Source organism: Octopus bimaculoides, chromosome 7 (assembly GCF_046866305.1).
Source record: "Octopus bimaculoides isolate indiv1 chromosome 7, ASM4686630v1, whole genome shotgun sequence".
In the NCBI taxonomy this organism is placed as follows: domain Eukaryota; kingdom Metazoa; phylum Mollusca; class Cephalopoda; order Octopoda; family Octopodidae; genus Octopus; species Octopus bimaculoides.
The window spans coordinates 82,384,971-82,399,970 of NC_142934.1; the positions used below are offsets into that span (position 1 = coordinate 82,384,971).

Genomic DNA, 15,000 nt, shown 5'->3' on the forward strand with positions numbered 1-15,000 from the left:
ACACTAGTTTGAAACAGAGAGCAGTGTATTCAAGAATTTTCTGTTTGAATATTTAGCTTTTCTTATTTCAAATTTAATTAATTCTTCAAAGGTGGTGGGTGAGTTCACAGCTTTTGCTGTTTCTTAGATAATAATATTGATTTCTTACTTTGGCAGAAAACCAGAATTTTCTATGGGAGGAATGCAGTCAATCAAATCAAACTCCAGTACATGCCTGGTATTTATGTTATTAATTCCAGTGGATTGAAATGTTATGATGATCATAGCTGAATTTAAGAGTTCAGAATGGAGAGATGTGAAACTAAATAGTATGTGGAATTATTCTGGTGTTCTACCATTTCTACCATTTCAGTGCTGATAAGATGGATTCAATAGAAGAACTGAGATAAATTTTAGTGAAGAAAAATGTGCCTAGGCAACCGTGAAGATAAAGAAATAAATAAAAATCATTACTACATTGTTAGATAAAGAAACCACAAGATAAGAGAATTAACCCAATCACAGTCTTACACATACTTTGAAATTAACGAAATAGGTATTATATAACGTACATAAATTTATGAAAAGGTGAGAAAGAAAATATAGATACTTTTGATTAATATTTCAAACAGAGCTAAGGGTAATAGGTATCAACATGTGAGGTGTTCAATAAATAAGTTATAGTTATAATGCTTTCAGTTCAAGGCTAAATGAGTTAGTATGACTAAAAATGGAAATAAGAAACATGATGGCATTTAGAATACACCACCCAAAATCCAACACAGAGTATATTTACCATGAATACAGGGAGGTAGGTCTTTTCTGCATGAAGAAATGATTCTTTTACTTTTTTATTTGTTTCAATCATTTGACTGCGGCCATGCTGGAGCACTGACTTTAGTTGAGCAAATCGATCCCAGGAATTATTCTTTGGAAGCCTTTGCACTTATTCTATCGGTCTCTTTTGCCAAACTGCTAAGTTACAGGGATGTAAACACACTACCATCGGTTGTCAAGCAATGTTAGGGGGACAAACACAGACACACAAACATATACACACACATACATATATATATATATATATATATATATATATATATATATATATATATATATATACACACACATATATACATACACACATATATACATACACACATATATATGACGGGCTTCTTTCAGTTTCCGTCTACCAAATCCACTCACAAGGCTTTTGGTCAGCCCGAGGCTATAGTAGAAGACACTTGCCCAAGGTGCCATGCAGTGGGAATGAACCCAGAACCATGTGGTTGGTAAGCAAGCTACTTACCACACAGCCAGTCCTGCGCCTATATATTATATAATATTTGCTAGGAACTAGGAAAATGTAAAAGTAAAAGTAAGTACAGGGGTCAATTTGTTTAATGAAACCCTTCATGGCGATAGGCCAATGACTGAAACTAGTACAAGATGGAAAGAAAATCCTTTCCATGATCAATATCTGACAAAACTAAACAAAGCAGAAATGAAAACAAAAAAATCACCAGCACTCGCTGAGAAGTGCAGGACTTCAAGTTAAAACCAAAGAAAATGTTTAAAATCTACAACAGTGTAGAATATGGTTAGGTTATGGTTTGTCTACATTACTCTGAAAGGGGCATAGGGATGATCTATAGGCTTCTTTGGTATATATATTCCTCCTTGGAGGGAAACGATTCCATTGTAGGATTACTCTTTCTCTTTACTCTTTTACTTGTTTCAGTCATTTGACTATGGCCATGCTGGAGCACTGCCTTTAGTCAAGCAAATCGACCCCAGGAGTTATTCTTTGGAAGCCTAGTATTTATTCTATCGAACTCTTTTGTCGAACCGCTATGTTACGGAGCCGTAAACATACCAGCATCAGTTGTCAAGCGATGTTATGGGGACAAACACAGACACACAAACATATACACACACATACATGTATATATATACGTATATACGACGGGCTTCTTTCAGTTTCCGTCTACCAAATCCACTCACAAGGCTTTGGTCGGCCTGAGGCTATTGTAGAAGACACTTGCTCGAGGTGCCATGTAGTGGGACTGAACCCAGAACCATGTGGTTGGTAAGCAAGCTACTTACCACACAGCCACTCCTGTACACTCCTTGCTAATTTTTGCCAACTGAATGAACTGGAGCAACACAAAATGAAGTGTTTTGCTCAAGAACATAACGAATCACCCATTCAAGGAATCAAAACCATGATCTTACAATCATGAGTCCAATACCTTAACCACTAAGCTATGCGCCTCCACTGTAATCAAAAGTTCTCAGAGAAGCAACAAGGTGACCATATTCTGGAGTGTAGCAATTCATAGAAACAAGGAGATTAAAGAAAATCATCCAAATATTATTGTCAAAGATCATCAAGAAAAGAAATTTCTCTTCATTGAGGAATTAATTCCAATAAATGACAATACATCTCTGAAAGAAATAAAGAAACTATGTATAAATATATTTAGTTTCTTCATAGCAATAATAATTAAAAATTTTGGCTGAAGAATCATATGTAATCTATTTATCTATTTCATATTTATTTTGTAGATAATAGAAATCAAAAATCTATGAAATAAAATGAAAATAGATTACATATAATTCTACAGTTGAATTTTAATTATTATTGCTATGAAGAAACTAAATATATTTGCATAGTTTCTTGAATTTTATAGATGTATTATTGTTTATTGGAATTTGTTCCTCAATCAAGAGAAATTTCTTTTCCTGATGATCTTTGACAATAGCATCTGGATGATTTGACAATAATATCTAGATGAAACAAGTATGAAACAGATTTAATATGATTCTACAGTTGAATTTTTAATTATTTTGGCTACAAAGTAACTAAATTTGGAAGAGATATTTTTTTTTTCTCCATGACAAAATTACAATTGATGGAGAAATCAAAATGACACTATCTAAATATATCTGGAAATAAAGATAACTAGTATATGGGTACTGAAAATAGAAATAATCCTTATAATAAGTATATTCTGAATTATTTTAAAGTAACACAGACAAATAAACAACCTATTTCAAAGGATATATATATCTACATATATATGTATATATAATAAATAATATAATATATATATATATATATATATATATATATATATATATTTGTATTTATATATATACATATATATATACACATATATACATACATGCATATATGGGTACATGACATCACCAGCAGAGCAAATAACATGAAATATGTAACAAACAAGTGAAATATGTAAACAACAAGAAAAAATGGAAAACAGGATGTTAAACGATGATGATGATGATATATATATATATATATATATGTGTGTGTGTGTGTGTGTGTGTGTGTGTGTGTATTCGTCCCTTTCACCATTGCTTGACAACTGATGTTGGTGTGTTTACGTACCCGTAACTTAGTGGTTCGGCAAAAGAGACCAGTAAAATAAGTACTAGGCTTACAAAGAATAAGTCCTGGGTTCGATTTGCTTGACTAAAAGGTGGTGCTCCAGCATGGCCACAATCAAATTACTGAAACAAGTAAAAGAAGAATGCTTGTTCTTGTGCCATGCGCATATGAGTGCTTCTATCTCCATCTTCAGGTCACTCCTCTGCATCCATAAGCACCAATCTTCTGTATTTGTCTTGGCATATGTATCTCTTGCAAACTGACCCTATATTTTTTTCCATCTGAGCTATTAGTTTTTTTGAGTTCTTTTCCTCTTTAAGTTTTTCTTTCTTTACACATTATCAGTTTTGATGACATTGGACTTTTGCACATTTCAACAATGGTTTCACAACATTTTTTTTACATACAACCCTAAGCTGTTTTCCTCTGCTTCTCTACAATTGTGGCAACAGATCAAACCTCTCCATTAAGGATGAATTATGAGAAGTGCAGAATTGACAACACAACTGAGAGTGACAAATGCAAACTGTGTGGTGAGAGGGGTGAAAATGGTATGGCACATTGTTAGTGAATGCCTGAAATTGGCACAATGTAATTACAAAAGACGACGTGACATAATAATGATGATTTCTAATAATAATAATAATAATAATAGTGTGGTGCAAGTAGACCTTAACTAAAGGGTTTTGCATTTAACAAAAGTCAACCCAAGAATTTACAGAAGTAGTATGAATGAGAGATGAAATGTTGAGCCAGTAGATTGTCACTCCACTAATTTGGAAAGCAGCAACTCTTATTTTCATTTAATCTTCCTTCCAAAGTCTTCTTCAATAAATGATCTGTTTCCCCCCAAAATATCCTCTTGCACTGATCAGTACTACATGTGCTCATGTTTTAAAGGATGGAACTTAAATTGAGTAGAGATATTGGAAATATACTTCAATAGGGGCATAACAGTCTAATCTCAAGAGCTACGAAAGACAGAGGTTTTCATCCCTGAGAGTCACAACAAATGCTAAGTTTTATAATCTCTGATGATCTCTTAGTGTGACCTCATACAGATGACTTTCTCAAATCTGCATCCTAATGACAAGTCTTTTGAGTTCAGGGCCAGAAGAGCTCAAATATGATCCACATACATATCAGCAGCAAGGCTTCTGCTGCCCACTCAAACATCCTAGACTGTATCCAATATATTTGATTGACAAAGGCTGTCAATCACAAAAGTATGAAAGACAGAGCCAGCTTTGGCAACGTTAGAACTCAGAATGAAATGCCACTAAGCATTTTGTCCAGCGTGCTAATGATTCTGCCACAAGGTCAGACAGTTCGGAGGGAGGGGTTAAATTGATTACATCGACCCTAGTGATCAACTGGTACTTACTTTATCGACCCCACAAGGATGAAAGGCAAAGTTGACCTCAGCAGAATTACACTATTTAATATTAAAATGTTTTTCCTACTGTTAACAATATAAATTCAGCCAGATTGAGGCCAAGAGGGTTATGTACCATAAATAATTCTAAAACTACATGATAGTAACCCATTATGTGAAGATTGCTTCAAAGAAAGAGGGAAATGCATACTCCAATGGCATTAATGTTTACTCCAAAAGATTCCAGTCAGAGCCAATTAGTGAATTTAGACATCTAATCATGTGATAAATTCAGTGATTCCTGAGTTTTGGTTACACTGGGAAATGTCTAATTAAGGACCAAATAATTCAAGGGCATCCAAGAATATGACAGAGCCTCAAAACTATATTGATCTTCATTATCTGAATGTTTTCAAGATATCTAACGATCAATCACTTTCCTTGTTATTTTAAATGGTGTAGTTATTGACATGAGAAGATAAGTAATTTGGGTAGCTAAAGACATTAAAAAAATACAGTTCACCTCGCTTGACAGATAGGGAGAGAGCAGGGGTTCAATTTTTATTGCTTCAACTGCAAACAATTTTATTTATGTCAATGAAGAAAAAACGGCGCCACAGAATTAGTAAATGGAGATAGATGTAACAGTATACCAGTGGATAGGGCATAAAGTATTTTAAGTAGAAGTAATTAATGAAGAATAGAAATAGATTTGCCAATTTTGTTTGGTCTGTATATATAGCAAGGGATATTTGAATATATTCAGCCTTCAGATATGGAAACAGTAGGAAAGGAAAACAAAACTCCAGCAAAAAACAGATACTTTTTTTCTATGCTTGTGTTGTCAGTTTGGTTGCATTTTTTTTCTTTAATGGGACAGGATTTAGCTCATGGCATGGAAACTCTCAGGTTTCACTCATCTTCACTACACCAACCTAGGCCTTATTTGAAAGAGAGAGAAAACAAAAAGAAAAGAAAAAAAAAATTCCTTTGCAGACCCAGTTAACATTCATTTTTTTGTTGTTGTTGTTGTTGTTATTATTATGTGTTTTTTTTTTAATCTAGACTTTTATCTGACTTAAATGGGATGTAAAGCAGAATGAATAGTTGCCAATAACTTTCAGGAAAATCTGTAATAAACATAGAAATGAAAAATGGTTGAATTTTTGTTTGTTTGTTTTTGTTCTTTTTTTAAACTGCTTTAATGGATTTGTGAGGAAAGAAGGTTTCTAATTTTAAATTTGATGGTCAATAAACAAAGATCTAAACCAACACTACTGGCTGTTTATTGATTTTACATAAAATAGCTGAGAGAAAACCTGCTCACACGTTCATACAATAGAGAAAGAACATTAAAAGATGTTACTGCATCAGTTGCCTTCTCAGTATTTTCTCCTGGCACTTTCAATCAAACCCTGAGAAAATACACTGAATATTTTGTTACTTTAATGAAATATGCATAAATTCTCTGGGGATAGTAATTTTGCATATATCAATACATTGAGTACTAAAAATGAATTTTCTAACTGGAGGGTTGTAAAGAAAATAAATAGAAATGGTAGTCTATATATTTAAATTTAAAATAAAAATCTCACCACTTGAAGATATTACTTGCTAATTAGTATTTTTCTAAAGGCCACTGAGCTGACAAAATTGTTAGCATGCTGGGTGAAATGCTTAGTGGCATTTCGTCTGTCTATACATTCTGAGTTCAAATTCCACGAAGGTCGACATTGCATTTCATCATTTTGGGTTCAATAAAATAAATACCAGTTGAGCACTGGGGGTGTCAATGTAACTGACTTACTCCCCCCCGCCACCGAAATTGCTGCCCTCGAGACAAAATTTGAAACTGATAATTAATATCTTTCTTCATTATATAATCCTAGAATATTTTTCACAAGTCAGATGTACAAATTTCATAAATGTAAAAACTGCTTCCTTGTCCCAACCTTTAGATATGGCTAAGAACTCTTTCACTCTTTTACTTGTTTCAGTCATTTGACTGTGGCCATGCTGGAGCACCGCCTTTAGTCGAGCAAATCGACCCCAGGACTTATTCTTTGTAAGCCTAGTACTTATTCTATCAGTCACTTTTGCCAAACTGCTAAGTTACAGGGATGTAAACACACCAGCATTGGTTGTCAAGCGATGGTGGGGGGACAAACACAGACACACAAACATATACACACACACATATATATACATATATATATATATATATATATATATATATATACGATGGGCTTCTTCCAGTTTCTGTCTACCAAATCCACTCACAAGGCTTTGGTCGGCCTGAGTCTATAGTAGAAGACACTTGCCCAAAGTGCCACGCAGTGGGACTGAACCCAGAACCATGTGGTTGGTAAGCAAGCTACTTACCACACAGCCACTCCTGCGCCTATACTGCTTAACCCCTTTGAGACATGTGACATTAAGTTTTATGGATGTGTAGGAGATATTCATCTCATCAGATGTTTAGAACAAGAGACTATCTCAAACATCTGATGAGATGGACATATCTTTAAGTCCACAAAACTTTAGCCGAGTCAAATGTTATTATATACAGGAATATTCCAACCAATTGTGTTGAGTGCTACTATTTTATGCTTGTTGACATACACATATATATGCATATATATATACACACGCACACACACACACACACACAATGAGCATCCACAAAGTTCCCATTAAACAAATATTACTCACAAGGCATTATTTGGTGTAAAGCTATAGTACAAAACACTTGTCCAAGGTACCACACTGTGTAATGGAATCTGAAACCATGTGGATACAAAGCAAATTCTTAACTTCGCAGTCATGACTGCATCTAGTTATAAACCTGTGCCATACAGAAAGCTGTCATCATGGGTGATGGTTGACAATTAGTCTAACTTCTAATTTGGTAGTTAGTGATACATGTTATATGTTGACATCTTCTACACTATAACTATAAAAGTTGTTTATTAATTAGTTTGGAGAATGCATTTTTTATTAAAATAAAGCAATTATTAAAGTCTACACTGTCTAGAAAACTCTTATAAATTTCAGTTTTAATATATTTTTAACAAAATGTGGTTTTCATAGTTCTTTTATTATTGAAAATTCCAATGATACAATTCAGTCACAAAACTAATTTTTATTCACTGTGACACAATAATCTTATATAGCAAGATAGTATTTTTTAACACCTCTGTTTTTACTTCTCCAAATATAAAGGTTGCCTAAATATGTGCAACACAACTTTCTACAAACATATCAGTAAAAATACTTATCCATATCATAAGTTTAATCCAGTATCAGTTAGATTATGTTGATGTCAGTTTCCTTTCACATTTGTTGGGTGTTGTTGAAGAAAAAGAAAGCAGTTTTAATTTACTAATTACTTATGTGAACATAAACTCATCTCATTTTCTTTCACCTGAAGTATTTAACTGTTGTTCACAATATTAAAAAAAAAAAAACCATTATAGAAAAATTCCAAAAAATTATTTTTGTTGTGGCAAGAGTACGACACCCTATGACGAGAATAAATGGGACTACTACATACAATTAGTAGTGGTCTGACATTGTTAGCAGTTCATAGTTTGGTCTTTGAGGTCCAGGTACAGTTTGAGTTAGTGTGTTGGAAATATTGATTGTTGGTTCATTGTGTGTTTGTTACTGCTGCTGTTTCTATTTTGTATTGTTATAACACTGTTACAATGTATTCTTTATCTATCCTCAACAATATCAGCCATACTACGATATTGAAGGCGTAAGGATATAACAATTTTAAATGTATTTACTGAACAAGAGAGGATACAAAGACAAATTAAATATAATATATCAGAAAAATTACACAAATTGCAAATCAAATGTGTAGATATTTAACATTCTTCCAAAGAGCATGAGGGACCTACACAAAGTGGAAGTAGGTGTTTTCAAATCAAAACTGGATCTTTTCCTGATTAGAGTCCCAGATGAACCTACTTCATGGCAGGAGGCAGAAATGAGGGCAGCGACATCAAACTCCCTTATTTTCCAGATACCACATATCAGAGGAGGCTCTCAATAATAACAGTGTAACAAAACAGCGATGCCCCAGCATGGCCACAGCTGGAACTGATAAAAAAAGAAAGTACTATTTAGCAACTAAAAGAATACTTACTGGAGGATGATCTTTCTGCTAGTACAGTAAATAAATTTTTGATCTGCTTCAAAATTATCATTTATATGAATTTCGAAATGCAAAAAAAAAAAAAAAAGAAAAAAAGAAGAAAAAAAACAAAGACTAAAATACAAATTCCTCATCAATAAAATAACTCATGTTTTTATTGTAAACAATATGAAAAATACATTTCGTTAAGATTCTATTTCAGATATAAGAGTTTACAAAATACAATCTGCCGTCATCATCATCATCACCACCACTATCACAACCATGATGATGACCACCACCATCACCATTGTTGTTTTAATGTTCACCTTTCTATACTTGCATGGTCTAACAAAATTTACTGTGGTAATTTTTTCTATGGCCAATTGCCTTTTCCTATTGCAGGTAATGTTTCCCTTTGGCCAGACATATTTCACAGAAGATAGCAAAACAAAGGATAGAGTTTGTATGATAGTGATACACCTTAATAGTTATTCCACAATGTCAAGACAAGGAAATAAACACATACATTATATATATATATATATATATGCTTGACCGCTAAATCCACAAGTTTTTTTAAATTCTCTCTCTGTTTATTTTCTCTTATTTCTTTCTGTTGAAGAGCAGAGGCTTGAAACGTAAAAGATTTTCTCACTTTCCCGAGTGGCAAACTAGTACACCTGCTTGTTGTTCATACACCTGTCTTCGTCTTTTTCTGTAAATTTCAACTATATAATGTTTATATCGTCTTGGCTTAACAGCCCTCACTGTTTGTTTTTACTGTCTTGTTCTCACTGTCCTGTTCTTGTTAACACTTTCACCCTCCGCAAAAAAGTCCAAATTTGATTTAATTTGCTTTGTGGGAAGGATTGTTCCAATGACGTCGCGTATTATCTTTGCCTTTGAAATGCAAAGTAGATGGAACTAGGACAACTGACGAAGGGATATACTCTTTTTGTTGCATGTCTCGTTTCTCTGTTTGTTTTTTTGTTGTTCGAAAAAAGTTCATTTTCTGTTTTCATTTTTATGTTTTCATTTCTCATTGTGTTTAACGTTTTTTTGATGTCCTGTACCCATCTTTGCATGTATGTATACATATAGATGTAGGTATGTACATATATGTATGGATATATGCACATATTTATATATTATTTATTATATATATATATATATATATATATATATATATATATATGTACATACACACACACATGACAGGCTTCTTTCAATTTCTGTCTTCCAAATTCACCCACATGGTTTTAACCAGCTCAGAGTGATAGCAGAAGACACTTGCCCAAGGCACCATGTAGTGGGACTGAACCTGAAACCACATGGTCATGAAAGAAACTTTATAACTACACAACCATGTCTGTACTCATATATGGATGTTAAAATATCTGTTCAAGCATTAATCCAACAGTTGAAGAACTGTGATTTCGAATCTAGATTTAATGTTATTCAGTAGCTAATGGAGCCAAAGTTATGTGCTCTGTTGTCTGGTTTTTAAACAACTTATGGACATCTGCTGTTATTCTAACAGTAGTATACACATGACAATTCAAGTGTAAAGAAAACTATGTAAACAACATTACAGAATATGAAACAAGAAATTAATTTTTCTTTCTAAAACATACTTAGTGATATGATAACTTTTTAGAATATTAACGTCTTTAAACTATGAAACATTTCTGTTAATATTTATATTTATGTCTCAATTGGTTTGATACCTTTTTTGTCATTAAATGTTTCGTTCCTGGACATATATATACATATACCAAACTAGATTTGAACTAGGAACATTTATTTCCAAACAAAGGAAAGTAAAGTTCTTATCAATTATGTAACCATTGGCAAACTGGCAAAATGGTTAGCATGCTGGGCAAAATGCTTAGTTGCATTTTTGTTTGTCTGTACGTTACGAGTTCAAATTCTGTCAAGGTTGACTTTGCCTTTCATCCTTTCAGGGTTGATAAAATAAGTGCCAGTTACACACTGGGGTTGATGTAACTAACTTATCCTTTTCCTCAAAACTGCTGGCCTTGTGCCAAAATTTGAAACAAATCATCCAACTGATGCTTATACAGGCATTAGTAGTATCATCTGAAAAGTTATATATTTATATTAACAATAACACATCACAGACATTCAAATGCTTAAATACTTCGTATTGTTAAAGCAGTTTGGGGAATTCAAGCTCTCAAATTTAAGAGAGAGAGAGAGAGAGAGAGAGAGTGTGTGTGTGTGCATATGTGTACACGTGTACATGCATGTGAATGTGTGCATTGGAAACTGGGGAATTATGATAAAATTTAAGTTGGATGCTGAGATCACATGCTGTTTTGTATTCGCTGTTTCCTCAACAGCAATTCTAAATATCTTTATGTATACAATTCATTAAGTCTATACAAAATTTATATACATTTATATACAGAATTTATTAATATGTTGCTTGATTTCTTACATAATTTTCCAATACAAACAATACAGATATTATGTGTTAAATTTTTACAGAAGTAGTACAGATGGGTATAGACTTTATATGTATGAATAATAGACAAGTATGTAAAAGGAAATTGTTTTGGTCAAATAGTTCAGATGAATGTAGAAACCATTCAATTATCAAACTGTTGGCAATTTTCCAGCAATTTCTTGCACTAATTCACTTGGAGTTATTGATCTTGATAATAGATTCCTTTGGGTTTCCTTTGACTTCAATGCAAAAACCAACTTTCTGGAAATGTTTTGGTACTGATTATTAACCAGCTTTTTACAGTGAGAAAACACACTGGATTCAAGATCACAAACCAATTTAGAGTTACTCTGTAATTAGAAAGTAAGAAAGAATAATTTTTTAAAAATGTAAAATGATATTAAAAATATTCTGTGACACCACCACCAGCTCCACCATCACCATCAATGTCATTTATTCTCATCTGTCAATTCCAAAACCACATTAAATTTTCACAAAACTATTATATGCATACATAACAGAAAAAAAAAAAGCTCTTAATTAAGAACTTGAAAGTATTCAAAACATCTTTAAATTACTGAAGTTTAAAATAATTCACAATGTTGCTATAACTTTCATATATATATATATATATATATATAAATGTATAATACATATACATAATTACAGTCATGTGTGTGTGTGTGTATAGACATGGATGAAATTATTGCAACACACTTTAGGAAACCAGCCAACCATCTCATTACCTACCAATCTGGCGAATACACAAGTCAGATTATTTTCTCATCAGAAAAAGGAACAGAAAAGCTATAGTAAATACGCAAACCTTTCCAGCTGAAGAATGCACCACACAAAATAGATTAGTGACTAGTGACTTCAGAGTCAGATTTGTGTAGATACAGAAACAAAAAACAACATGGAAATGGAAGATATGGAGACTAAAAGATCATGAAATTGTGAAGAGATTTAAAGAAATTCTAATTGATGTGTATGACTGTAGTGAGAATAGATACCTATAACACAGATGACAATTGGGAAGTTCTATGAAATAATCTGTGTAACCCTTTTGTTACCATATTTCTGCTGAGATGCTCAGTGTTTCTTTCAGTTAATTTTAAATATAACAAAAAATTTAGTAAAATAACTATGTAATCATTAAGCTAGTGTTAGGAACATAAATTGTGTCTAAAGTTTGGTGGAATATTTTTTTAATTCAGAACTTATGAGAACAAGACATCTGTACTACAGAACCAGAGGTGGTTTCGGCCAGGTTGGTATCAAACGGATTAAGGCTGAAGAACAGGTGTATGGCTGGAGCAAAGTCCAAGCCAAGCTGAAAGCAAAATGGTGGTAGAATGATATTGCTAATAGAAAGGGTTAAGAGACTGGCTTGGAAAAACTGGAAGGTAAGTAGTTATAGGGAGTGTTACCAAATGACTAGAAGGGCAACTAGGCAACAGCTATATTTGGCTGAGGGTGAGGCAGAAAAGAAGAGATTTGCACATGCTCTGCAGTGTGAGGATCAGGAATGTGAGGTGTTCAGGATTGTGAAAGAATGTGTGAGAGAGAAACAAGATGTCATTGGTAAGAAGTGTGTTCGGAATGATGAAGGCATACTTGCCATTGATATAGAAGAGAAAATATTGCAAAGAAGAGCTATAATGAGAAGCTGCTGAATGTGAAGAACACACAAGATAAACAGGGACTATCTCATGCTCACCCTGCTGAATGAGCAGCAATTCAAGTAGATAAAGCAGTGAAGGAGATAAAGAAAGAGAAAGCTGAAGCTCTATCAAGGACAGTTGTAGAGATGCTCAAAATATCCAGTGAGGTAAGGCATGTGATTACGATCTGGATAGTAAATCACATTATAAAAGAAGGAGTTATATTCAAAAGCTGGCAAAGCAGTATCATTGCCACAGAAGCCTTAGAGAGGTGCATCTATCAAGGAATCAAACTACTGGATCAGATTATGAAGGTTACAGAGAGAGAGTCATAACACAATTGACTCAGATCAGATACAGCTTGGATGCATGCCTGGAAGTACTATGGATGCAATCTTCCTAGTGAGGCAACCGCATGATAAATACTTGACAAAGAGTAAAACATTATTTATTATTCCTGGCATTTGTCAACTCGGAGAAGATATTTGACAAGGTACCACAAACACTAATCTGGTGGCTGCTAAGGAAACTAGGAGTAGATGAAGAGCTTGTGAGAGTGATGCAAGCTATGTACAATGATGCAGTAAGTAAAGTGAGAGTCGGCAATAAATTTAGCATGAAAGTAAGAGTCCATCAAGGTCTCATCCTCAGTCTTCTCCCATTCATCAAAGTCCTACAAGTCATATTAGAGGAGTTTAAGACTGGTTGTCATCAGGAACTCCTATACACTGATGTTCTAGTTATCATGGCTGAATTTATAGGCAAATTTGAGAGGAAATTCCAGGCATGAAAGCTAAACCAAGGATCAGGGATCAATCAGGCTTAAAGTAGACTTAGCAAAGATAAAGGATTTTGTAAGTAGGAAATAAGATAGAATCCTGGTACCTCCAGGGAAATAGCTCTGCTTGAAATGCATTAAAGGAGTTGGTATAAACTCCAAATACAGTACTCAAGTAAGTTATGGACATACAAGAGATGTATCGGAATTACAGGCAGGTTAGCCTCTTATGTGATTAGATGCACAGGAGCAGCGTGTATTATGAGCATACCAGAAACAAATTCTCTTAAATACCTGGATAGCTCACTAAAAGTAATTGATAGCTTTTGTTGCCAAGTAGATGCAATTAGCAAAGGGGTGGTTGCTCTGCAAATATATTGGCCAGAGCAAATACAGATTGGAGAAAGTTCAGAGAGCTAATGCTGCTGTTGGCAACAAAGAAATTTTTCCCTTTGGAGTGAAGGGCAGATTGTATGACACTTGTGGTAGAACTTCAATACTGTATGATAGTGAGACATGAGTCTTGAATGCAGAGGATTTGAGAAGACTGGAAAGAAATGAAGCAAGCATGCTCTGTTGTGGATATGCAATTTAAATGTGTATGAATGACAAACAAATGAAAAAGGGTCCAAATATTTTTTTGACCATTAGGCGTTCAGATTAGCAGTCACATATTAATTTGATTTCCTGTAGGTTATACCATCTAATTCTTTTTATTAACCGTTAGGCTTCTATGTCAGTCATGTGTTGATTTTTTTGAGGCCTGTGTTGTTTACATGTTTATTTTAGCCTTGTTCTGCAATATGAGTAAGGCTTTCATGATTTGTCTTCTATTTTTGTATTTTATAGAAAATATATTATTCACTAGTATTTTTCTATCTAACATTGCATTGTGGTGTGTGATATAGTGTGTTGTGATTGATCCTTGTAAATACACAGTAAGCATATGAGACAGTGCTGTATTTATATGGCCTATATAACAACAGGGGTCCTGAAGTTTAGAACTTTCAGTTTTACAATCAAATTTATAGATCACATTGGTCATTAGCAGCTTGTTCTCATGTTTACATGATTGAAGTGTATTATTGATAAGGAGGTTTTGATTTTAGTGATTTTTGTAGTATACTATTAATTTCAGTTTACAATTAGACACATTTTGCTTTTCATTTTATGAG

The 15,000-nt window shown here is 33.5% G+C and overlaps 1 protein-coding gene across 1 annotated transcript in view; it reads right to left on the reverse strand.

The window, feature by feature from the left end:
• Window positions 1-9,057: 9,057 nt before the first annotated feature.
• LOC106871930 (transcription elongation factor A N-terminal and central domain-containing protein 2) overlaps window positions 9,058-15,000 on the reverse strand; it is a 160,180-nt gene continuing 154,237 nt past the window's right edge. The window contains exon 4 of the mRNA XM_014918690.3: window positions 9,058-11,733. Within this exon, the coding sequence (XP_014774176.1) occupies window positions 11,533-11,733 (201 nt within the window). The 3' untranslated portion in view covers window positions 9,058-11,532. The remainder of the gene's footprint in view (window positions 11,734-15,000) is intronic.